General features: G+C 43.4%; 1 protein-coding gene across 5 annotated transcripts in view; it reads right to left on the bottom strand.

Moving 5' to 3' along the window:
- Positions 1 to 26,121, bottom strand: part of wdr95 (WD40 repeat domain 95) — a 134,370-nt gene that overhangs the window by 5,970 nt on the left and 102,279 nt on the right. For 4 of the 5 annotated variants that reach the window (XM_080197433.1, XM_080197431.1, XM_080197434.1 and 1 more), the window contains 8 exons: positions 19,720 to 19,882; positions 19,235 to 19,330; positions 14,298 to 14,356; positions 6,469 to 6,610; positions 3,980 to 4,019; positions 3,802 to 3,890; positions 2,113 to 2,303; positions 871 to 965 (listed from right to left, as the gene is read on the bottom strand). In XM_080197433.1, coding sequence (XP_080053559.1) covers positions 871 to 965; positions 2,113 to 2,303; positions 3,802 to 3,890; positions 3,980 to 4,019; positions 6,469 to 6,610; positions 14,298 to 14,356; positions 19,235 to 19,330; positions 19,720 to 19,882 — 875 coding nt within the window. The remainder of the gene's footprint in view (positions 1 to 870; positions 966 to 2,112; positions 2,304 to 3,801; positions 3,891 to 3,979; positions 4,020 to 6,468; positions 6,611 to 14,297; positions 14,357 to 19,234; positions 19,331 to 19,719; positions 19,883 to 26,121) is intronic. The other variant, XM_080197432.1, reaches the window with a different exon arrangement.

Genomic DNA, 26,121 nt, shown 5'->3' with positions numbered 1-26,121 from the left:
TGTATAGATTAAAGGGGTAGATATGTGGGGTTATGGGATAAGTCGATGCAGACCCGTTGGGCTGAATAGCCTCCTTGTACACTATAGAGATTCTATGATTATGTGGCAATATTATGTAGTACTATGATTTTGATGGGATCCGTGATCACCAATCCATTTTGCTGGCTCAAGAAGTCATTCCTTAAACTGATCTTGGATTTTTCAAAACATAATCATTTTAAAGTATTCACTTTAGAATTTAAAAGAATGAGAGGGAATCTCATAGAAACAAATAAAATGCTGATAGGACATGCTAGGCTAGATGCAGGAAGAATGTTCCTGACGTTGGGAAGCATTAGACTCAAGGGTCACAGTCTAAGAATGAGGGGCAAGCCATTCAGGACTGGAACGAGGAAGAACTTCTTCACTCAGAGTTGTGAACTTGTGGAATTCTCTGCCACAGGAAGCTGTTGGGGCGAGTACATATGTTCACGAGTTGAGCTGGACGTGACCATTGTGGCTAAAGGGATCAAGGGGTATGAGAGAAAGTGGGAATGGGATACTGAAAATGCAGGTTCAACCATGATCATATTGAATGGTGGTGCAGGCTTGGAGAGCTGAATGGCTTACTCCTACACCTATTTTCTATGTTTCTAACTGTTTTAGAAACCTTGAGAAATAATAAACTACACAAAAATATTTCAAGTGAGAAGTATTATCCTATTTTAGTTCACATCAATGAAAACAAAGTATTTTCATCCATGGATGTGAGGAGCTTGATCTCCATGGATTTATACTTTTTCTGGATTTTTATCCTGAAATCAGGATCTTTCATTTGAACTATATACTGTGTGCTAGGCCCTTGGAGGTGTTAGAAACTACAAGAATTACCTTTTACCAAGGCTGTTCTGGAAGGTCATCTTTTTTATTTCTTCATTGATATCATCATCTGAAATGAACGTCTTTAGCGAATTGGGGTGAAGTTCCTAGAATCATAAAATTTTACAGCATGGGAGACTATTCAGCCCAACATACCTGTGCTAGCTGTTTGAAAGAACTAACTGCCATTTTTTGTTTTCCCCATATCCTTTTGGTGCTTTTCTTTTTCAAATATTTATCCACTTGCCTTTTAAAAATAGTCAAGGATTCTGCTTCCATTATTTCTGGCAGCATATTCTACGAGGTAATAAACTCTTCTCTTAGCCATACACTTTATTCTATTTCTCACTATATTTATGCCTTCCAGTTGATATTGCGCAGATCAAAGCAAGTAGCCTTCCTTCCAACTCATCATATCAAAGTCTCTCATAATTTTGAATATCTCTTACCAAATCGCCTCTTAAGATTCTGGATTTTACACTCTACTCTCATCATTACTGAAGGCTCTTAACCCTGGTATCCTCTTGATAACGTTCTTCTGCATTGCTCCATGTATAGACTTGGTTCCAGAAGTAGACCATTAAAAACCAAACAGAAGATTCAAACTGTTGCTGAACTAAAGATTTCTATTGACTTCCTTATCTCTTTACTTTTAAATGATATGCGCTGGAAACTCAGGATCCCATATACTTACTTTTAAAATAACTTTAATCACTTTTCTAGACATTTGAGCACCTAACTTTCTCTGCTTATTTTCTGCAGCTGAGTCCCTCATTGGTGATGCACTCCTGGCTGATCTCCCACATTCTCCCCTCTGTAAACTTGAGCTCATTCAAATCTCTGCTGCCCACTTTAAGTCCTGTTTTCCTATCACCCTATGCTCATGTATACTGGCTCTTGAGGAAGCAACGCCCTGATTTTAAATTCTCACGCTTGCTTTCAAATCCCTCCTTGGCCTTGCCTCTTACTATCCATGTGATCTCCTGGAGCCCTAGATATCTAAGCTCATCCAATTGCAGCCTTCATCTCCAATTTTAATCCCTCCACCATTGGTGGCCATGCATTCAACTGCCTCAGACCTAAGCTCTGAAATTTTCTCCCTACACCTGAGCCCAGACTCTGAGCCACCTCAGCCTCCTCCCTTGTATGGCCAACTTCTGCTTCTACTTACAGTCTTATATTCTAAAAGTTGTGAACATTTTCCGATCGCAGCATTCTTTTTCAAACAATTAGTTTTTCAAACTGTCTACAAACCTTGGACTCTGTATTTTTGATTTCCTCTTCATGTTGTTTGGAACTGATGAACTGTATGACAGGGATCCCTTCCTCCAGCACTGGGTGAATGGGCATGCTGAGTGGATCGATTAGAATTTCATAGGGAACCATTGGGTGCTTCCAAGATGCTGGTGCATAAATTTCCCACGGCTGTGGCTGTCCGAACGTACCTTACAAACAATCCAGTAAGTATTAAACAGGGATGACTAATGCATATTGATTACAAGACAATCATAGAATCATAGAATCCTTACAGTGCAGAAGAGGCCATTTGGCCCATCGATCTGCATCAACAGAGTATCATGCCCAGACCCTCCCCATGGCCCTATCCCCATAACCTCTCACATTTGCCATGGACAATCTCCCTAACCTACACATCTTAGGACACTAAGGGACAACTTAGCATGGCCAGTCCATCTAACCTGCACATCTTTGGACTGTAGGAGGAAACTGGTGCACTGGAGGAAACTCATGCAGTCATGGGGAGAATGTGCAAACTCCACACAGACAGTCACCTGAGGCCAGAATCGAACCCAGGCACCTGGAGCTGTGAAGCAGTAGTGCTAACCACTATGCCACCAATAGTAATTTCAAATGGCCAGCTGAAGGAAACATGAACTACTTATAACTGTCATATAATTCCAGAAATGAATTAACAGCTTCAGAATTATTTCCATATAATTGCACTGAATCTTGTCATTCAAACAAATTAACGTAAAATATCTTGTGTAACTCTGGCCAGCCATATTCTATTTTGGTCTTTATTTGTCAACAGGAAATGTCATCATAAAGTTTATGGTCAGTGTTATTGATATTTGGTGGTTAAAATATGGACTGGGGGAATGGAGAGAGAATGAGCGAAAGAAGGAAGTGTTGAATGAAGAGTAAAAATGGAAGAGAAGCTGAGGGAATGCAAAGATAATGGAGAAATAAAGATATATGGGGGAAAGGGGAGGGGAACAGCAATATGAGTATGAGTACGAGTATGAATAGGAGGAGGAGGAGGAGGAGGACAAGGGAAGAGGGAGATTAATTATAGGAGAAATGGGTAGAGGGATGAGAGAGGAATGGGCAGGATGGGTGGAGTGGAACAAAAGCAGGACAACATTCAGTCTCCCAGAAAGGGTTGCGGGATACAACCTTGGACTCCCTCCACAGGCAGAGTCATAAGTCAGCCTTCCGAAACTCACCCAGAGGGAGAGCAGAGGGGAGAATACTTTCAAACATTGGAATTGGACCCCAGTAGGTGAGAACCCAACAAGGGGCTGAGGTATGGGTAGCAAGAGCAAGCCAGGTTTCAGGATATGAGTGTTGAAGATCTACTCCTGCCCAATTCAGTGACTTTCTTGGAGTTGCCAGCAATGGTCCCTCAGGTTTCTAGAGAGAATATTTTATTTTGCAAACCAATATTATCGTGGGACCTCAATGTGACGGAGAGGTGATGCAGTTTATTGGCTATGAAGTGCCTTGGCATGGCTTGTGGGTATAAAAGGTGTAATATAAATGCAAGGCATTTTCTTCTACTCTATTACAACAACAAACAATTTTTAGTTTTGCTAAATATTGTATCAGCAATGCTAATTCATGAATATTTAGCTAAGAGTTACTCTTGTTAATGGAGCCCACAATGAGTAGCATCACAGTTCGTTATTATACACTAGCGTTTACCAATAAACTCTCCATCCACACTCCACAGTCGTACAGTGCCCTCAACAGAAGAGGTGACCATCACCTTTTCTTCTTCAATCAGCTCCATACTGGAACATAAATCAAAACCATTTATCATGAAGTAAGAGTGAACCAGACGCTTTTAGAATTTATTGCAATGTACATGCCACATACATACCAAGTCACACCAGTTATATGGGCCCTCCAGTAGTTAACAACTATAATAAAGATAGATGAAAACACAACACAATTAGATTGACACTACTTTAAGCTGTTGCTCAGAATGTAATTTTTACAGATCATGCAACACATTTTAATTCAATCCCACATCATAGTTAACCTTCCTACATTGGAAATGGGAGCTATTTCCTGAAAAACAGGCAGCAGAGAGTATGTAACGCTGTATACATTCACAGATAAACTGTTACTATGCATTGATGGGAATGTTACTATGCATTGATGGGAATGTTGCTATGCATTGATGGTATGTCATCAATAATGTACAGGCAAATATCATAGTGAAGGGTAAACTATCATCATTCTATGGATGGAGGCCTGGCACTGGTGGACACAAATTAATTTCACACATATTCCAAGGACATCTTCATCCTGAGGTGTCCTTGCATTCTTCTCCTGCTGATTAGAAGCAGAGTGATTATCAGTCTGATCTCTCTACAACAGCATAGAGATAACATGCAACATAACAGCAAATTCCATCAGCAACCACCCTCCACCCCCCCTTGCCTTTGGAGAGAACTTGGAGAGAATCCTATAGTCTTTACCTACAGGGCAAAAAACACAATCTTACTGCCTCAGATAGGATATTTCTATCTATACTTTCTCAGAAGACTAAGGAAATTTGGCATGTCAGCTATGATTCTCACCAACTTTTACAGATGCACCATAGAAAACATTCTTTCTGGTTGTATCATAGCTTGGTATGGCTCCTGCTCTGCCCAAGACCACAAGGAACAACAAAAAGTCATGCATATAGCCCAATCCATCACACAAACCACCCTCCAATCCATTGACTTTGTCTACATTTTCCACTGTCTTGGCAAAGCAGCCAGTGTAATCAAGGACCCCACGCACTCCGGACATTCTCTCTTTCACCTTCTCCATCAGGAGAAAGGTACAGAAGTCTGAGGTCATGTACCAACCTACTCAAGAACAGCTTCTTCCCTGCTGCTGTCAGACTTTTGAATAGAACATAGAACATTACAGCGCAGTACAGGCCCTTTGCACTGACCAGTGAACCAATCTAATGACCCTCTAACCTAAACTATTCCAATGTTATCCATATGCCTATCCACTGACCATTTGAACGCCCTTAAAGTTGGCGAGTCCACAACTGCTGCAGGCAGGGCATTCCACGCTCTTACTATCCTCTGAGTAAAGAACCCACCTCTGACATCTGTCCTATAACTACCACCCCTTAATTTAAAGCTATGTCCCCTCGTGTTAGCCATCACCATCCAAGGAAAAAGGCTTTCACTGTCTACCCTATCCAATCCTTTGATCATCTTGTATGCCTCAATTAGGTCACCTCGTAACCTTCTTCTCTCTAATGAAAATAACCTCAAGTCCCTCAGCCTTTCCTCATAAGACCTTCCCACCAAAACAGGCAACATCCTGGTAAACCTCCTCTGTACCCTTTCCAATGCCTCCACATCTTTCTTATAAATGCGGCGGCCAGAACTGTACACAATACTCCAAGTGCGGCCGCACCAGAGTTTTGTACAGTTGTAACATGACCTCACGGCTCCGAAATTCAATCCCTCTACCAATAAAAGCCAACACACCGTACGCCTTCTTAACAACCTTATCAACCTGGGTACCAACTTTCAGGGAGTTATGCACATGTACACCAAGATCTCTCTGCTTGTCAACACTACTAAGAGTCCTTCTATTAGCCCTATATTCTGTACTCCTGTTACTCTTACAAAAGTGAATCACCTCACACTTTTCCGTATTAAACTCCATTTGCCATCCCTCGGCCCAGCTCTGCAGCTTATCTATGTCCCTCTGCAAACTGTAATGTCCATTCTCACTGTCTATAACTCCCCCAACATTGGTGTCATCAGCAAATTTACTAATCCATCCTTCTACACCCTCATCTAGGTCATTTATAAAAATGACAAACAGCAGTGGCCCCAAAACAGATCCTTGAGGTACACCACTTGAAACTGAACTCCAGGTTGAATATTTCCCATCAACCACCACTCTCTGTCTTCTACCAGCTGGCCAATTCCTGATCCAAACTGCTAAATCACCCTCAATCCCATGCACCTGCATTTTCTGCAGTAGCCTATCATGGGGAACCTTATCAAACGCTTTGGACCTATCTTGCATTAAGCTGATTTTTCTCTACACCTTAGCTATGACTGTAACACTACATTCTGCACTCTCCCTTTTCCTTCTCTATGAACACTATGTTTTGTCTGTATAGTGTGCGAGAAAAATATTTTTCACTGTATGCTAATACATGTGAAAATAATAAATCAAATCAAAAATGTTTGTAATATTTCAGCACATTTTTATGACATGGATCTAACTTTAATTACCACCTTCTTGCACAATCTAACAAAATTGTTTATAAGATGGTACATCCATTATTATTCAGTTGTTAGAAAAATACTAGAATAAAAAAATGTTTACATTGCTTACCACTTGGCGGATCTACTTCTACTCCATGAACAGCGAAGTCTTTAATACCGTAAACATAAATATATCCAACACAATCAGCAACGTAAAGCAACGAGTCGTCGTTTGACACAGCCAGGCTGCTTAGCTGAGATTTCACTTTGGACTGAGGTGATAGAAATACATACTATTAGAATTCAGAATGAAAATATCGAAGGGTAGTGTGTGGGTGCAAAACTCTCACCCTGGCTTTGTTTCAGTCTTCTTCAATCCGAATTACATGGCAGATAAAGTGTAAAGGACAGTCACACATTGCAATTGGAATCTACAATTGCCTTTCTCCTTATGATAGGAGTGGGGTATATAGTGGCTAAGAATCCTTCACTGACTCTTTGCCATGACGCCAGAGCAAATTTAATTCCGAGGCCTTATATACATTTATCAGAATAGTCTGCAGCTTGAAGTTAGTGAAAAAGAGGCAAGAACGACAGACAAGAGAGGGGATGTGACTGAATGGGAGGTGGGCATCACTTAGATAACAGTCATTGGTATAAGTGCAGGGAGGGTGTCTCAAAATAGCTACCAGCTGTGGGAGTGAGGAGAAAGCTGGGCCTGGGTCAGACTCCCAAGTTATTTTGTAGGTTAAAATTTAATTTGCCTGTTCTGGTTGCTCCGCTGCCTCCCGCAGGGTTTGGGGCAATGTGAATTTCCTCAGACTTCTCATGAAAATGGGATCACAGCTCCAAAGAGATTGTGAGGTAGTGATTTTTCCATGTACAGTATTCTCCCACCTGCCTGGACAAATGATCCCCCTGTACCTGATCTGAGGTCAGTTAGGAATGTAGTGGGGGTTTTTATAGAATGTAGTGTAGTCCACCTGCCAACTCACTCTCTCATACTCTATCACCATTTCCAATGGGTGGAAAGAGCCCAAATCTATCATCTTTATTCAGGCTTAAAACTAAAAAATATTAAACATTAAAGAACAAAGCAAATATATAACAAATTGTTGGCAATTTATATCTCAAATCTTTTTTTTAACATCAGGTTTTTTTAAACCTCCCCCAACTATCATGTTTCAAACAAATAGGTTTGAGGACTAGAGACAACCTCAATAAACAGTCATCTAAAATAAATAATTTGAAATACAGTTCTGGACAGATTTATCAATCTGAGTGGAATTAAAATAGCTTAAATTTAAATTGCTGCCCCTCAGATTTTATTTGCATAAATTACACAGTGGCTCCACAGTTGAAAGAAAGGCTTGGCTCTGATCAATGGAGACTGTAGGATTCTATTCTATTCTACATGGAGCCAATTAACCATCAAACCATTGCACCAATTTAAACATGGAGATCATTTTATTTGATCAAAGCAGATTTCAACTATATTATTAAACTTAAAAATGTAGTTAAATCTTCAGGAAAAATGCTGCATTTCTGTCACAATAAATTCCCTACAAAGAGAAAAAAAAAATCCACATTTTTAATGAACTTAGGAAAGAGTGGCCAGGAATTTCCATTCCCTTTTGTGTTGGGTGAGTATGGAGGTGAGAGCAGAAAATATCTTGAGAAAGCCTCAGTCGTGTATAATGTTGATGCAAGTGTGAGGTGGTCCACTTTGGTAGGAAGAATGGTAGGAAGGATTATTACTTACGTGGAGAAAAACTGCAGCAGGCGACGGTGCAGAGGGACCTCGGGGTCCTTGTGCATGAGTCGCAAAAACCCAGCCTGCAGGTGCAGCAGGTGGTCAGGAAGGCGAATGGGATGCTGGCCTTCATAGCGAGGGGGATTGAATATAAAAGTAGGGAGGTCTTGCTGCGGCTGTATAGGGCATTGGTGAGGCTGCAGCTGGAGTACTGTGTATTGTTCTCCGGAGCATTGAACCTGGTGGCTGTGGCTGTGGCGAGTGACTGATTTAAAGTGAAAACCGCTTTTTTCCTGTACTTCCGGTTCTCGGGGCTTGTTAGAGTGTAGTTTACTTCCGTACCGGAAGTTAGGCCAGGGGATTGTCGTTAAGGGGGAGCGGGGGGTATAAAAAAGGGGTAGCAGTATAGAGCGGGCAGCGTCGGGAGCGGGCAGCGGAGTGAGTGGGAACTGAGTGAGAAGGGCTTTGGCTCGCTGGGCTTAGGCGAGTGCAGGCTTGGAGAAGGTGAGTGACAGATTTCTACCTTGGGCACTTACAGGAGGTTGGGACATGGCAGGGAATATAGGGAGGAATGTAAGTTGCGTCCGGTGCCACATGTGGGAGTTCCTGGTGGTGTCACGGGTCCCCAAGGTACACATCTGCAGTAAATGTTTAGAACTGCAGCGATTGAGGGCCCGGGTCAGGCAACTCGAGGGGCGACTGGAAGATGCATTTCTAGTTAGGGAGAATGAGGAGTTATTGGCTGGGAAACATGAGCAGGAGGAGGTCTCAAGGGCTGAAGAGAAGGGAGGATGGACGACTGTTAGGAGGGGAAAGAGGAAGAAGAAGAGTAGTCAGGGTCCCCCGGCCTCCCCGGAGGCCCCCCAAGGTTCGTCGGCAGGGGCACAGAAAAATAGGAAGGAAGGGGAGACTGACTTAGAGGGACGGAAGGGGGCTGGTAAGGTGATAGTGGTAGGGGATGGGAGGGTCCGAGGGATTGATAGGAGGTTCTGTGGGCAAGGGCGCGACTCCAGGATGGTGGTCTGCCTCCCTGGAGCAGGGGTAAAGGATATAATGGAAAGGGTAGAGGGAATTTTGAAAGGGGAGGGGATCCAGGCAGAGGTCATAGTACACGTAGGGGAGGGGGATATAGGAAGGAGGAGTAGGGGAGAGGTCCGTAGGCAATTTAGGGAGTTGGGGGCCAAACTAAAGAGCAGGACCTCTAGGGTGGCGCTGTCTGGGTTGCTGCCCAGTACGAGCAGGGCTAAGAATGACGAGATCATGCAGTTGAATGCATGGTTGAGGGACTGGTGTAGGGTAGAGGGGTTTAGTTATGTGGATCACTGGGAGGTGTTTAGGAGAGAAAGGCAATTGTACAGGAGGGGTGGGGAGGATTTGAACGGGAGGGGGACTAGTGTCTTAGCAGGGAGGTTAGCTGGGGTGTTCAGGAATGATTTAAACTAATAGGGAGGGGGGGTGGGGAGGTGGCTGGGAGAGAGACGGGTGAAAGGAAAATTATAAGGGAGAAGGTGGTTCCGAGGGACACTTGTGGGTTGAACTGTGTCTGTTTCAATGCTAGGAGTGTGGCAGGGAAAACGGATGAGCTTAGGGCCTTGATGTTTGTGAGGCAGTTAGATGTGGTGGCTGTAACGGAGACGTGGTTACGGGAAGGGCAGGACTGGCAGCTGAATGTTCCTGGGTACAGGTGTTTTAGGTGTGACAGAGGAGGGTTGAAGAGAGGTGGAGGGGTGGCACTGTTAGTCAAGGAAAACATCACAGTAGTGCAGAGGGAGGGCGATATGGAAGAGATAGGGATTGAGTCGCTGTGGGTGGAGTTGAGGAATAAAAAGGGAGAGATCACACTGCTAGGGGTGTACTATAGGCCACCCAACAGCCCAAAGTCAGTGGAGGAGGGAATTTGCAGGGGCATTTTGGACAGGTGCAGGAAGAATAGAGTGGTTGTAGTGGGTGATTTTAATTTTCCCGGAGTGAATTGGAGGGGGCCTAGGGCTGGGGGTACGGAGGGAGAGGAGTTTGTGAAATGTGTTATGGAAGGGTCGCTAGAACAGTATGTAACTTGCCCGACTAGGGGAGGGGCTATACTGGATTTAGTGTTGGGAAACGAGCCAGGGCAGGTGGGTGAGGTAGAGGTAGGCGAACATGTGGCGAACAGTGACCACAAGTCCGTCTACTTTAGGATAAAAATGGAAAGGGACGAGTGCCGTCCAAGCGGGAGTGTGCTGAACTGGGGAAAGGCGAGCTATGGCAGGATTAGGAGGGAGCTGCAGCAAACTGACTGGGAGGGACTGTTAGCTGGCAAGTCCACGGTTGGCAAGTGGGAGGCTTTTAGGGACAAAATGAAATGGTTGCAGGGGAGGTTTGTTCCGGTTAAGCGAAAGGATGGGAAAGGTAGGATTAGAGAGCCGTGGATTACGGGGGATATTGAAGACTTGGTCAGGAAGAAGAGGGAGGCGTATGTTAGGTCAAAACAAATGGGTACGGAGTGTGCGCTGGAGGAATATAGAGAGAGTAGGAGGGAGCTAAAAAGGGGAATTAGAAGGGCGAAGAGAGGGCATGAGATGGCTTTGGCCGGTAGGATTAAGGATAATCCTAAAGCATTTTATTCCTATATTAGAGGCAAGAGAGTAGTTAGAGGGAAAATTGGTCCTCTTAGGGACAAGAGTGGAGAGTTGTGTATTGAGTCGGAGGGAATGGGGGAGCTCCTGAATGAATACTTTGCGTCGGTATTCACGAAGGAGAGGGGTTCGGAATCGTGCGGTCTCTTGGAGGGAGCGGAGGTTCAGTTGCAGGATATAGTTATTACGAGAGAGGAAGTGCTAGGGCTTTTAGGTAGCGTAAGGACGGATAAAGCTCCGGGGCCTGATGGTATTTATCCCAGGCTGCTTAGGGAGGCGAAAGATGAAATTGCTGGGCCTCTGGCGCACATCTTTGTCTCTTCTTTGGACACAGGTGAGGTCCCAGAAGACTGGAGGGTAGCAAATGTGGTCCCGTTGTTCAAAAAAGGTAGTAGGGATAACCCTGGGAATTATAGGCCGGTGAGTTTGACGTCGGTGGTAGGGAAGTTAATGGAAAAAATACTTAGGGGTAGGATGTATGAGCATTTGGAGCGTTGCGATCTGATTAGGGATACGCAACATGGCTTTGTTAGAGGGAGGTCTTGCCTTACGAATCTGGTGGAATTCTTTGAGGAAGTGACAAAAACGGTTGACGATGGGAGAGCCGTTGATGTCATCTATATGGATTTCAGTAAGGCGTTTGACAAAGTCCCTCACGGTAGGCTGGTAGAAAAGGTTAAGGCGCATGGGATACGAGGCCAGGTAGCTAGGTGGATTGAGAACTGGTTGGGAAATAGGAGACAGAGGGTAGTTGTGGAGGGTACCTTGTCGGGCTGGAGGCCAGTGACCAGTGGTGTGCCGCAGGGCTCGGTACTGGGACCTCTCCTCTTTGTAGTCTACATAAATGACTTAGAAGAGGGAGTAGGTGGTGTGATCAGCAAGTTTGCTGATGACACCAAGATGGCAGGGTTGGCGGGTACAGAACTGGATTGTCAGGTGATACAACAGGATATAGATAGGTTGGTGCAGTGGGCAGATAGGTGGCAGATGGCATTTAATCCTGACAAATGCGAGGTGATGCATTTTGGAAGGAATAATGCAGAGAGGAGCTATGTGATAAAAGGTAGGCTGATTAGGAGTATAGACGTACAGAGAGACCTGGGAGTGCAGGTTCACAAATCCATGAAGGTTGCGTCACAAGTGGAGAAGGTTGTTAGGAAGGCTTATGGGATGTTAGCCTTTATAGGAAGGGGCTTAGAGTATAAAAGCTGCCGTCTAATGCTTCAGTTATACAGAACGTTGGTTAGACCGCATTTGGAGTACTGCGTCCAGTTCTGGTCACCTTATTACCGGAAGGACGTGGAGTCTCTGGAAAGGGTGCAGAGGAGGTTTACCAGGATGTTGCCTGGCATGGGGGGACTGGGTTACGAGGAGAGATTGAAGAGACTGGGGCTATTCTCCTTGGAAAGACGGAGATTGAGAGGGGACATGATAGAGGTATATAAGATACTGAAGGGAATAGATAGAGTTAATAGTGAGAGACTGCTCCCTAGACTGGGTACGAACACAAGAGGTCATCACTTAAGGGTGAGGGGGGGGAGGTATAATTTGGAGGTAAGAGGAAGGTTCTTTACGCAGAGAGTTGTGGGGGTCTGGAATGCGCTACCGAGTAGGGTGGTGGAGGCAGGAACGTTGGACTCGTTTAAGATGCAGTTAGATAGGCACATGAGTGAAACGGGAATGGAGGGATATGGTAGGGGCTATTAAATAGGGTTAAACCTCGGGAGACACCGGAAGGGCAGGCTGTATGATTAATATTTTTTGTCTTTATTCCACAGGTGGAGGTCCACCTCGTGTCAAGCGAGGGGCATGCACACGGCGGGTCGTGCGTGGGCTGCTCTTGGAAGTCCAGGAGTGGCCTAGTACTTCATGTCGGTGTGTGTGCTTGATCCTGGACCGATAGACGGGCTCCACAACAGCTCAGTGACTAGCACTGCTAGCTGTGCAGATACATGGATTTGGGCCTGTGTCTGTGGGAGTTTGCGCATTCTCCCTGTGGTTGAGTGGGTTTCCTCCGGGCGCTCCGGTTTCCTCCCACACCCCAAAGATGTGCTCTTAGGCTAATCGGTTTCCACCAAATTGACACTATTTCTTCCCTGAATCTGACTGAGTAGGGTCCCATTCGTAGACATGCAGGGTAGAATAGGTGTAGGGCGATGCGGCGGCGCGGGCTCGTTGGGCCGAAGGGCCTGTTTCCCGTGCTGGGTTGTTCTTTGTTCTTTGTTCTTTTGGGCGCCGTACTTACGCAAGGATATTTTGGCCTTGGAGGGAGTGCAGAGGAGGTTTACTAGGCTGATGCCGGAGTTGAGGGGGTTGAGCTATGAGGAGAGGCTGAATAAACTAGGCTTGTACTCGTTAGAGTTTAGAAGAATGAGGGGAGATCTCATTGAGACGTATAAGATGATGAATGGGATGGATAGGATAGAGGTGGAGAGACTCTTCCCGCTCAGAAAGGATAGCAGGACTAGAGGGCACAGCCTCAAGATAAAGGGGGGGGCAGTTTAGAACAGAGTTGAGGAGGAACTTCTTCACTCAAAGGGTGGTGAATCTCTGGAATTCTCTGCCCGTTGAAGTGGTGGAGGCTGCCTCGATAAATATTTTTAAGACGCGGGTTGATGGGTTTTTGATAAGAGAGGGGATTAAGGGTTATGGGGAGAGGGCGGGAATGTGGAACTGAGCCACGACAGATCAGCCATGATCTTATTGAATGGCGGGGCAGGCTCAAAGGGCTAGTTGGCCTACTCCTGCTCTTATTTCTTATGTTCTTATGTAAATGCAGAACGCAAGCATGCCCCCAGCTCCCCCATCAGTAGCAGGCTGCATTCCCCCTTCCCTCCCACCCCCATTCAATGTTGGAAATCTCATTACATTACCATATCATTATTGGGCCCACATGTCAAATATAGCATCCACATTAATGGAACAGTGCAGTGTATCACTGGTTTCAAAAGGCATGTACCCAGCGAGCAGAACTCCGAGAGGAGCTCAGAGGTGAGCGCAGCATTCGTGGAGTAGCTCCGGGTCTTCAGGACAGGAATTAAGTCTAGGGGGGTGGCGTTGGGTGGATGACAGGATTGAGTCGAGGGACAAGATGGGGTTGACTTGGGGGTCTTTGGGAAGTGAATTGGGTAAGGATGGGGAGAATGAATCATGGGTGCCTTGAGGGGTGCATCAGGGGAGGATGGGGGAGGTGGGTGATGAGTCAGGGGTGGATGGTGAGGGAGGGGATGATAATGGCATGGAACCTGTGCCTACCAATTTTTTTGGCTGCACGTCACACAATATGGAAAAAGCCGCCATTGCCGTTGGTGGGCACTTTCCCACCCGGCCTCACTTGATCTCTAAAAAAAAAGTTTCCAAATTCATTGTTTCCCCTCAGTGCATTAGTTAAAGGAAATATTTTCAAAGTTTACATTTCAGAGAGGAAGTAAATACTTTATCAGTGCAGTATTTCACACTGAGGTTAATATTGCCATTAATGGAGGTTTCCCACAAGAGGTATTAGATACTTAAACACTTTTTTATGTATTTGATGCATTTGTTTGTTAATCACTGAGTGAAGGGTCAGAAATGTCATGTGTTGTAACTCACAGCAGGAAAAATACCAAAGAGCTGTCCACCATGAAACAGATTCCAGAATGCAAGTGAACCTATATAATCAGAAACAAATACAAATTAAAAACATGATAGAGAAAAGTCTCAATGATAGGAACTATGAGCCTGTTCTGCCATTTGATAAGATCATGGTTGACCTGATGTGGCCTTAACTCCACTTTCCAATTTGCCCTCATATCCCTCAAGGCCACTGCACATCAAAAATCTCTAAAGTGCTATATCCAGACCAGAATTCTCTGGTCTCGTATGCCCTGCTACCGCTGCCAGCAAGAATGGAGAATTTGTCGCTCAGCCAAATTTTAATTTCACTGCAGCAGAACTGCAGAATCCCAGATGTGGATGAGTTGGAAAATTCCATCCACAATATGCATTGCAGTATGTTATTGACAATTCCCATTACAGTATTTAATATAGGCTTAAATATTAAGGAAAATACTGAATTCTGGAATATCCAGCAGATAAAGTGAAATGATTGGCCTTTCTCAGGCTGTGCCCTACAATTTCAGTCATTACCATCTCCTCATTGGCTGCTCCTTCTATTAGGTTCCATAAAGATTCCAGGGTTTATGTGGAATACTCTATTCAGTTCAGAAAGGGACTTAAACACAGTAGCAACCTTAAAGTGAGAATGACAATGACCGTCCTGTAAATGGACCAGAAATACTTTGGGTGTTGTTTTCTCAAAAAGATACAAAGTGTTGAACGAGCGAGAAAATGGTAGGCACTCTGCAATAGAGAGAGCGTAATGTGAACCTTGCCAGTAGAGTGGAGGTGGGGGTGGTGAAGTCTCAGCTCACTTGTGAGGCTGGCTGTTGAACTCCAGGGCACCATTGTACAGACACCCTGATCTCCCAGTATCCTGTGTACACTGTATCAGGCTGGTAGTGCCAGGGTGTCAGGCTGGCAGTGCCAGGGTGCCTACTAGGTGGTGCTAGGTGCCATGCTGGCACTGCCCCATACTGCCCCCAAACCATCCAGGGGACTTCAATGACCTCTGATCCCACCAGTGAGGCCATTACATCTGGTCCTTATTGGTGGAGGCCATCTGTGATCCTCACCACTGAGAACCTTGATCGGTGAGGGGGCTAAATGAGTCCGGACGATAGCATCTCGGGTTTGTTCTGGCATCTTAATCATGTCATTAATATTTAAATCAGCCTTGTGCCCTTCCCGGGTGGGAGGCTGATTTCACCAGCAGAATGGGGTCGGCAAGATTGCGAGAGGCAAGTAACCAGGCGTGAACCTGGTTTTTTGTTTCTTGCCCTAGCTTACTGCCTCACCATGCCAATCGACTGTGTGGTTAGTGGATAAGATCCCCCTTTGAATATGTGAAAACAGTATTTTCATCGACAGTTTCTGATGAACGTTGGCCAGGCTTAAATTGTCTTATCATTCTTCTTGATTATCAAGAAGACAACTTCTTTGTCACTCATTCTGAGGACAAGCTGCCTTTGCTGCTTCTTCTCAACAATCACAACACCAAACTCCACCCTCTCATCTTGTCCTGAACACCCAGCCTCCACAGTAACCCAGAATCCAGCAAACAAGGGGAGTGCACACAGTGCTAACAACTGAAGCCTCTGCCTTCAGGGGCCTTGGCCTTGGAGAGCAATGCCCCTCTCTCATGTGGCTGCCTCACATCACAGTGTGCTCACTAATAAGTGCATGATGGTTGCTATATCAAGATCAGGTTATCCTGAAGTGAAAACCCAATTTTGAGCAACTGATTTTGAGAGCCAAGGTGTATTCTGGGTGATGTAGCCCATGTCTGCCCTTGGCCACGTTCTGGCGCTCCCATTCAGTTGCTAGCTCAGTAAAGGACCCTGAATGCTGTGACTAGAGCATGCTCTCACAGAACAGAATCATAGAATCCCTACAGTGCAGAAGCAGGCCATTTGGCTTCCTGCACTGAGTCTGCACCAACCACAATCCCACCCATGTCCTATTCCCTTAATCCCACATCTTTATCCTGCTAATCCCCCTGATGCTAAGGTCAATTTAGCATGGCCAATCAATCTAACCCACACATCTTTTGGACTGTGGAAGGAAGCTGGAGTACCGGGAGGAAATCCATGTAGATATGGGGAAAACGTACAAACACCACACAGACAGTGGCCCAAGGTCAGAATTGAACCCGGGTCCCTGGTGCTATGAAACAGCAGTGCTAACAACTGTGCCAAGCTGCTGCTCCAAATTTTATTTATTAGTCACAAGTAAGTTTTACATTAACACTGCAATGAAGTTACTATGAAATTCCCTAGTCACCACACTCCAGAACCTGTTCGGGTCAGTGCACCCAACCAGCACATCTTTCAGACTGTGAGAGGAAACCAGAGCACTCAGAGGAAATCCACACAGACATGGGAGAACTCCACACAGTGACCTAAGCCTGGAATCGAACCTGGGTCTCTGCCGCTGTGAGGCAGCAGTGCTAACCACAGTGCCACCATGCAGCACTTCTCCTCCTTGGATAACTGAAATGTTTTCACCCAAGCTTGGCAGTAAAGATGCTTTTTGGTTTTAGTATTGCTATAATAAAGTTTACCTGTTTGTGACTATAGAATCGCTGTTGTTGAATCAATGCACTTTTATTTTTCTCCTGCTTTTTCTGTTATTTGATTAATTGTTAATTGGCTAATATCTTAATTACTATAAGTCAAGTTAATAATCCCTGTGTGATGAATTTCTTCATTAGCTCTTTATATCATTTAATTACCAGCTTTCTATATAATTGATAAAATCATTTTTTCTGTTTTGACCACTAAAATCAAATGTTATTGCAAATATGCAATTGTCATTTGTGGAATGCTCTTAGTAACTTATCGAGTTCAATTGTTTAACTCCTTTCTAAGTTACTTTTTCATTTGCACTCGTCATATGCACACGATTTCAGAGCTTGTGAGGTCCGAGTCTTTGGATGTTGCTGTCCTGACATTGCTTAGGACCAAGTTCAAAGATGGCTGAATATTATGAACGACCAAGTCTTGGGAATCATCTGACAACACTGTGGATGTAAACTGTATCATATTGAAACCTGAACTCTCAGCATGTTTTATAAGTAGAGGCTTAGAGTACAAAATTCAAGGAGTTTCTGACATAAATTAGTTAAATCCAACTGTAATTAGGCCTCTCAATTCCCAGAATGTGAGGGGCAGGGATGAAGGGGAGAGTTAAAGGGAAGGGCAGGGAACAAGGGGCTCAGAAACAGCAGAGGCAACCCTCGTTTCCCTCCTGGGTCCTTCTCGCTAAACTGCTGACTACCCAACGTGGGCTGGATTTCCTGGAATTTAGAAGGTTAAGACGTGATTTTGATCAAAGGTTTTCAGATGCTATATTGAAGGGGGACAGATATGCTGCAGTGGGAGAAGCTTTTTCTGCTAGGGCATTGTCAAAAAACGAGACACATCTTTCAGAAGAGAAATTAAGGAACATTTCTTCACATGAAAGGGTGTAGAGGTTTGGAATTCTCCTCTGTCAACAGTAACTGATGCAAGATTTTAAATCTGACATTGATAGACTTTTGTTAACCAAAAGATACTGAGAAAAATGGGAGAAGAGGAAGGAAGGAAGGAAACCATGGAGGGAGGAAAGGAGAGTGGTTGCAGATCAGCCATGATCTCATTGACTGGTGGACAAACTCAAGAGGCTAAATGGGCTTTTCCTGTTCCTACTTTCCAAATTCCTTCCTGATTGCTCCCTTCATTCCATGCTAACTGATATTATAAATGGTTCCAATCCTCAACTACTATATGGTGCTTTCAAAACTACCCCCTCCCCACCCCCCACAACCCCTCACTCCTCAAAGATCTCCAACCTGGAACCTTTCATCCATTAGAAATAACTATCCCAGCTCCAATCTTCCACTCCCCTCCAAGCTCTCGATTATGTTCTCACCATCCAAATCAGGAATCATCTTTCCTTCAGCCCCATGCTTGATTTCATTTCCATCAGCTAAGCAAAATCACAAAGAACACCCTCTTTGGCTATGCCCAGGCTACACTGTCCTTCCTAAGCCTCCTTGTTCTCTTTGTGACCTTACATATGGGTTGAGCAGACCATCCTCCCCCTGTTGTCCATCTCAGCGAGATTTATTTTTCTTGCTTCCATCTTACTTAGCTGATTGTAGTTATAGCATTTCCACCTCTTTCTGCCACCGCCCCGTTGGCTCAAAACTTTCCCAAGGACTAGCTCTTGGGTCCCCCCATTTCTTCATTTACACACTGCTGAGTAGCAACAGCATCTGCAGGCTTGACATCCCTTTCTATATACACGCTGGGATATCAGTTCAAATTCTCCACCATCTCTCCAACCTCCCCAGTGTTAGCAGATCTCCAGTCTGATATTTAGCCATGAAAGATTCACAACGTCCTCCAGCTAAACATTGGGAAGACTGAGACATTCGCCTCTGACCCTGACACACAGTTTGTGTCCTCACCATTAATTTCATCCCTCTCCTCAGCCATTGTCTGAGCCAGCCTTTTTGCAATCTCAGAGATCTCCTTGACTCCAGATTAAGTTACATGTGTAATACCACGTGTAATCTGTCAACAGACTAGCTATTTCCAGCCAAACTTAACATTGCTCAGCACTGCTCAACCTCAGACCATGAACTGCTAAAATCATCATCTAAGTTTCCAACACCTGGACTACTTCAATGGGCTGCTTGCAACTCAGAATTTCTGGCCTCCCAAATATGTTGCACCCACCAAATTCTTAACAGAGCAGTGTGAGCAGCCGAATGAAAGTGTAAAGCAAGGTAGTCAATTTTGCTGCCACTGTGATGCTAAGGGTCTGAAAACTGAGCGCTTCACTTGCTTTTCACTCTCTGCACTTCTGCTGCGTATTTTCAGCAATTACTGTTATTGTTTCAGATTTTACGAGTTTGCCACTTTTCTCATCAATCTGTTGCTTACCTTGGCATCCAGTGGCAACTAGTGAAGCTCCTAATTCAACCTTCAGCACACGAGTCTTCAAGAATATGACTTTATTTACATTTTTGTCTACTTCTGCTGCGTGAACATAAAAAATTGAGTAAATCTATGAACATTATACCATAAAACACTGACTCATGAACAATAAACATGTTATTTGATGTATTGGTATCATTAAATAATTGTCACAGTTTTTATTGCTTAATTGCTTCTTGTTCAGAGCTTTTCTGCCAAGATTAGCAAAGTTAATTAGTAACCTTTAAACACATTACTGAACGGTTCGCTAAAGCTGTGGTTATACTGAAGTCCCATGGCATTTCAAATTGGAACTAAGAGGACCACAGCTATAAGCAATCACTCATTTTAGTTCTTGTCAAGTAGTAAATGATTCAGTCCAACATATACTGTGTTTTCCTTCTAACAAAAACAACAAATCGCCTCCACTTCCTCCCATCGCTCAGGTTTACCTTCTCCATCTCTGCACACTGCTGTTCGGGGATTCTGTAGACGGCAATAGATATGTCCTGAGATCATATTCCACACTATGATTTCCCCGTCATAGCTAGAGGTGGCAAGAAGGGTAGGAGGGCACTGAGCTATACATAGAATGTCATCCTTGTGTCCTCGTTTCTAGAAAGAGGCATAAAATAATCATTGGCACGACAAACACAAGGTGTATATTCAAATAACTCTATGCACTTCTTTTCATAATTCCTATTCAAGAAGTTCATTCCATTAGCTTAACAGCACAGGACGTGTATTGGCAGCCTTTGTATGAACTCAGTGAGTGGTCAAGATCAAGAAATTATGTTTTCACAAGGGGCATGTACTTCAAAAGGTAATATAGAAACAGTTATAGATTTTAAATTTGGATGGGGGAGGGAATTATGAACAGACTAGTATAAAAAATACTCAACTTTTTCAGAGGCAACTAGGCCTCATACATTTCTTCATTTATCCCAGTTATCTAATATAACTTGATGTTGTGGTGTGATTGTTACATCACCCATTCTAGGGATTGTTTTCATTAAACCATGATCGCATTTATTTCCAGTGGAAGAGAAATCTGTTGTTAGGTAGGGAACTGAAGGATTATTGACCATGTGATAGTTCTATGCTAGGTGTCCTTCCAAGTGCTGGAGGTCATTGGTTTGGAAAGTGCTTTGGAAAGCGCCTTGGTAAGTTGCTGCAGTGGTGGATTGCAATGCTAATCAGGCTCCTTGATGAGTGTTGTTGGAGCTGCACTCATTCAGGCAAGTGGAGAATATTCTATCACACTCCTGACTTGTTCTTTTTAAATGGTTGAAAGACTTTGGGGAATCAGGGGGTGAGTTAATTACTGAACTAAATTGAATTGATTTATTATTGGCACATGGTTTGGGATACGGTGAAATGTATTGTTTCTCGTGAGCTATTACAGACAAAACATACATTTCATAGAATACATAGGGGAGAAGGGAAAGAGAGGGTGCAAATATAGTGTTACAAATACATGTAGAGCGAAGAGAAGAATCAGCTCAATATATGATAGGGCCATTCAAAAGTCTGATGACAGCAGGGAAGAAATTATTCTTGAGTCAATTGGTTCATGTTCTCAGATTTTGTTTTTGTATCATTCAAGACTGAATGTGACAGGACTACAGAGTTTAGATCCAATCCAGTGTGGGATCACTTTGCTCAGTGGTGAGCAGTCTGTTGTCTGGGGTCCACATGTGGCCCATCTGGGTTCTGAGTGTGGCCCATAAGACATTTTGTTGACCATTGCCCATGCACGGGGTTGCCACAATCTGCTGATTTCCATCTGTGTAATTTTTTTCTCCTATTGGTATAACTGAAGTGATTCACATTTAAAACAAGGGCAAATGAAGTGAAGTTCATGCTGATTGCATACAGCATTGCCTGTGAGAACTGTATGCTCCCTCTGCATCCAAAGTGTTAATATTTATTTTGTTTTTACCATTTGAAGTTGATGGTAGTTCTATTAATATATAAATGATTAAGCACTTTCTACAACTCATTATGAAATATTCAGTGTGTATTAAATATATTTAATATTATTCATGAAGTCACGGTTAGTGAACAAGCCTAATTTTAACCTTGCGTCCCTCTGAGATGAAGGAGGGCCACTCCTGCTGCCCACTCACTAGCGTAGGTTGTCCATCACTGACTTAGCTCAACCTGTTGCATGCTGCTTCTGCTGTTGAGTTGTGTTCACCAGGTTGGCAACACATTTCTTGTGCACCTAGTGCTGTTCATGGCATGATCTTCTACACTTCTATTGAAGCGGGTTTGGTCACCTGGCTTGATAGCAGAGTGAGAGATGGGTCGGACCATTAAGTTTCAGATTGTGGTGGAGTACCTGAAGAGGTGACTGAGTGTGGTGGATTTTCACAGTAACCTAATTGCAGTGTTAATGTAAGCCTACTTGTGACATTAATAAATCAACTTTCTAAAAATAAATACAATACTGCTGCTGCTGGTGGCCCACATTGCTTCACGAATGCCTTGTTTGGAGCTACTGGATCTGTTCTAAATCCATCCAAATAGTACATTGGTAGCTCCACATAACATGATGGAAAACATCCTCAGTATGAAGATAATACTTTGTCTCCACAAGGACTACGCGGTGACCAATCTTGCCAATATTGTCACAGATAGATGCATCACCAATTCAGGCAGAATGGTAAGCTCACAGAATGACAGATCTAAATTGATTTCCTGCCTGTGTTGGTTCTCCTATCACCTGTCCCAAACCCAGTCTAGCAAGTACATTCTTCAAGACCTGGTCAACTTGTTCAATTGTGCTGCTAAAGAGGAACTCTCAGTGATCCTTGTTGCAAGGATTCAGAGCAGGGGGAATTAAGAACAAGAAGAAAAAATTGTAAGGAGAATAAGGAAAGTGATAAGCGGAGAAACCAAGGGTCAGAGCCAGGTAAGGATCGAGCAAAAAATAGTAGGAAAGGGAAAAAAAGATGTTAAAAGTGATCATCTTAAGGTTTTGTACCTGAATGCTCGGAGCATGAGAAACAAAATGGATGAATTAGTTGCACAGATAGAAATAAAAGGGTATGATATAGTTGGCGTTATGGAGACGTGGCTCCAAGGTGAGCAAGGATGGGAACTAAACATTGAAGGTTATTCAGTATTTAGGAAGGAACGACTGAAAGGAAAAGATGGAGTTGCATTGTTGATTAAAGATGACATTAATACAATATTGAGGAAAAATATTAGCATAGATGATGTGGAATGTGTATGGGTCGATTTAAGAAACAAGAAGTGGCAAAAACCATTGGTGTGGGAGGTATACAGAGCACCAAACTGTAGTGGTAATGCTGGGAAATGCATTAGATGGGAAATCAGAGATGCAGATGTTAAAGGAAGATCTGTGATTATGGGTAATGTTAATCAGCATATAGTTTGGGAGAGTCAAATTAATCACAGTACAATAGAAGAGGAATTTCTGGAGTGCATACAGAATGGTTTTCTAGACAATATATTGGGGAACCAACAAGAGACCAGGCTACCTTGGACTGGGTGTTGTGCAATGAGAAGGGATTAGTTGGCAATCTAACTGTGAGAGAACTCTTGGCCATAATATGGTAGAATTCTTTGCAAGTTGGATAATAATGTAGTTGATTCTGAGACCAGGTCCTGAATCTCAATTAATTATGATGGTATGAGGCATGAATTGGCCATGATCAACTGGGAAACATCACTGAAAGGAAAGACAATAGACAGGCAATAGTAGGCATTTAAAGAACAAATAGATGAACTCCAGAAGTTGTTTATTCCTGTCTGACACAAGAGTGCTAAGGGAATTATGGCCAAACTATGGCTTACAAGAGAACTTGGAGATAGCATCAGATTAAAGGAAACAGCACAAACATTAGAAAGAAAAAGCACTAGAGCGGAGGATTGGGAGTAGGTTAAAATTCAGCAAAGGAGGATTAAGAAGGGAAAAATAGAGTAGGAAAGTAAGTTAGCAGGGAACATAAAAATTGACTGTTAAAGTTTCTATAGATATATAAAGGGAGAAAGATTGACAAAAACGAATCTAGGCTCCTTACAGTCAGAAACAGAAGAATTCATAATGGGGATTAAAGAAATGGCTGAGGAATTAAAATTATACTTTACTTCAATCTTCACAAAGGAAGATGTGAATAATGTACCAGCATGTTTTAGTGAGGAACTGAAGGAAATCAGCATTCATAGAGAAATGGTTTTGGGAAAATTGATGGGATTGAAGGTGAATAAATCTCCAGGTCCTGACAATCTTCATCCCAGAGTACTGAAGAAGGTGGCCCCAGAAATAGTAGATCTATTGGTGGTCATTATCCAAAATTCTTTGGACTCTGGAATAGTTCCGACAGATTGGAAGGTATCTAATGTAAGCCTGCTATTCAAAAAGGGAGGTAGAGAGAAAACCGGGAACTGTAGACCAGTGAGCGTAAGGTCGGTACTGAGGAAGTTGCTAGAGTCCATTATCAAGGATTTCATAATGCGACATTGGAAGGCAGTGGTATAATCAGACAAAGACAGCATGGATTTACAAAAGGGAAATCATTCTTGCCAAATCTAGTGGAATTTTTTGAAGGTGTAATTAGTAAAATTGAGGAGAACTAATGGATATGGTTTATTTAGAATTTCAGAAAGCTTTCGACAAGGTTTTACATAACAGACTGCTATGTAAAGGTAAAGCACATGAGATTGCAGGCAATGTCTTGAGATGGATAGATAGCTGGTTAGCAGATAGGAATCAAAAAGAGTTGACATAAATAGGTCGCTTTTTGATTGACAATCAGTGACTAGTGGGGTTCCACAGGGATCTGTGCTAGGACCCCAACTGTTCACATTATATATGAATGATTTGAAAGAGGGAACTGACTACATTATCTCCAAATCTGCAGATGAGACAAAGTTGGGTGGGAGGTGAACTGTGAAGAGGATGCAGAGATAATTCAGTGTGACTTGGATAGACTAAGTGTGTGGGTATATGCATGGCAGGTGCAGTATAATGTGGGTAAATATGAGCCTTCACTTTGGTAGCAATAACAGGAAGACAAATTATTACTTGAATTGGTGTAAATTGAGAGAGGTAGATATTCAACAAGACCTCGGAGTCTTTGAGTATTGGTCACTGAAAGTAAGCACGCAGGTACAGTAGACAGTAAAGATGGCAAATGATATGTTGGCCTTTATAACGAGACAAGTTGAGTATAGGGATAGGGATTTTTTGCTGCAATTGTATAAGGCTTTGGTCAGGCCACACCTGAAGTATTGTGTGCAGTTTTGGTGTCCTTATCTGAGGAAGGATGCCTTTGCTATCGAGGGGAGTACAGCGAAAATTTATCAGGCTGATTCCTGGGCTGGCAGGTTTGTCATATGAGGAGAGACCAAGTCGGTTAAGATTACATTCACAGGAATTTAGAACAGTGAGAGAGGATCTCATAGAAACTTACAAAATTCTAACAGGATTAGACAGGGTAGATTTGGAAAGAATGTTCCACGTGGGGGGGGAGTCCAGAACTAGGCATCATAGCTTGAGTATAAGAGGTAAGTCTTTTAGAATTCACATGAGGAGAAATGTCATCATTCAGAGGGTAAAGTGTGGAATTCACTATCTCAGAATGTAGTCGAGGTCAAAACGTTGTCTGATTTCAAGAAAAATGAGAAATAGCTCTTGGGGCTAAAGGGATCAAGGGATATGGAAGGAAGGGGGAATCAGGATATTGAATCTGACGATCAGCCATGATCAAAATGAATGGCAAAGCAGGCTCAAAGGGCCAAATGGCCTATTCCTGCTTCTAGTTTCTATGTCTTTATAAATTAGTTGCACAGATAGATTGTAAAGGATCGAAAGATCTAAATCCACCCCTCTGACTAAAGCTCAAGGTAAAGTTTATTTATTAGTCACAAGGCTTACATTAACACTGTGATAAAGTTACTGTGAAAATCCCCTATTCGCTGCCTGTTCAGGTACATTGATGGAGAATTTAGCATGGCCAATGCGCCTAACCAGCATGTTTTCCGGACTGTGGGAGGAAACCAGAGCACCTGGAGGAAATCCACGCAGATATGGGGTGAACGTGCAGACTCCAATGACCCAAGCTGGGAATTGAATGCAGGTTCCTGGCAGTTTAACGTAGCAGTGCTAACCACTGAATCACCATGTCGCCCACTCTGTGCCCTCACTTATGTATGCTAAAAAGTACATAAATTCACACATGCAGACGCAAGCCTCTTGTTTGCAGACAGAAAGAGCATGTCCACACTAAGTTTTTTCAACTAAACAAAAGCTTGAGAGACAGTCATTTCCTGGTTCTTTCACCATGGCAATGCTTTGGCCAGAGTTGACCTGCCTTGTTTGAACAAAAGCTTGACAGTTAACTGTTCCCTGGTGCATTCTTCATGACAATAGCTCTACCAATCAAAGTGCATTTGCCAATCAATCAGCACTTTCTTCTCATGCAGTATAAACTGTTGTTCTCTTTACTATTGGTATTCTTGCAAACTGTCCTGAAGATTGCTAGTCAAAAAGCTTTGACAGAGGGGACAATTCTACCTTTTTTTCCAAAGTGCTAGACGGACTTGAAACTAGGAGAATTTCAGATCTGTCTTCAGGGCATGTTGGGCAGAGGTTACAGCAGGATATAGATCAATTGGAGACTTGGGTGAAGAGATGGCAGATGAAATTTAATCCGGACAAACGTGAGGTAATGCATTTTGGAAGTTCTAATACAGGTAGGAAATATACAATAAATGGCAGAACCCTTAAGAGTATTGATAATCAAAGGGATCTGGGTACACAGGTCACTGAAAGTGGCAATGCAGGTAGAAAAGATAATGAAGAAGACATATGGCATGCTTGC

The sequence above is a fragment of the Carcharhinus amblyrhynchos genome, chromosome 10 (assembly GCF_965287045.1).
Source record: "Carcharhinus amblyrhynchos chromosome 10, sCarAmb.v2.hapA, whole genome shotgun sequence".
Taxonomy (NCBI): Eukaryota; Metazoa; Chordata; class Chondrichthyes; order Carcharhiniformes; family Carcharhinidae; genus Carcharhinus; species Carcharhinus amblyrhynchos.
Note: the sequence above shows the minus strand (reverse complement) of the source record. Positions and strands in the feature narration are given on the sequence as shown.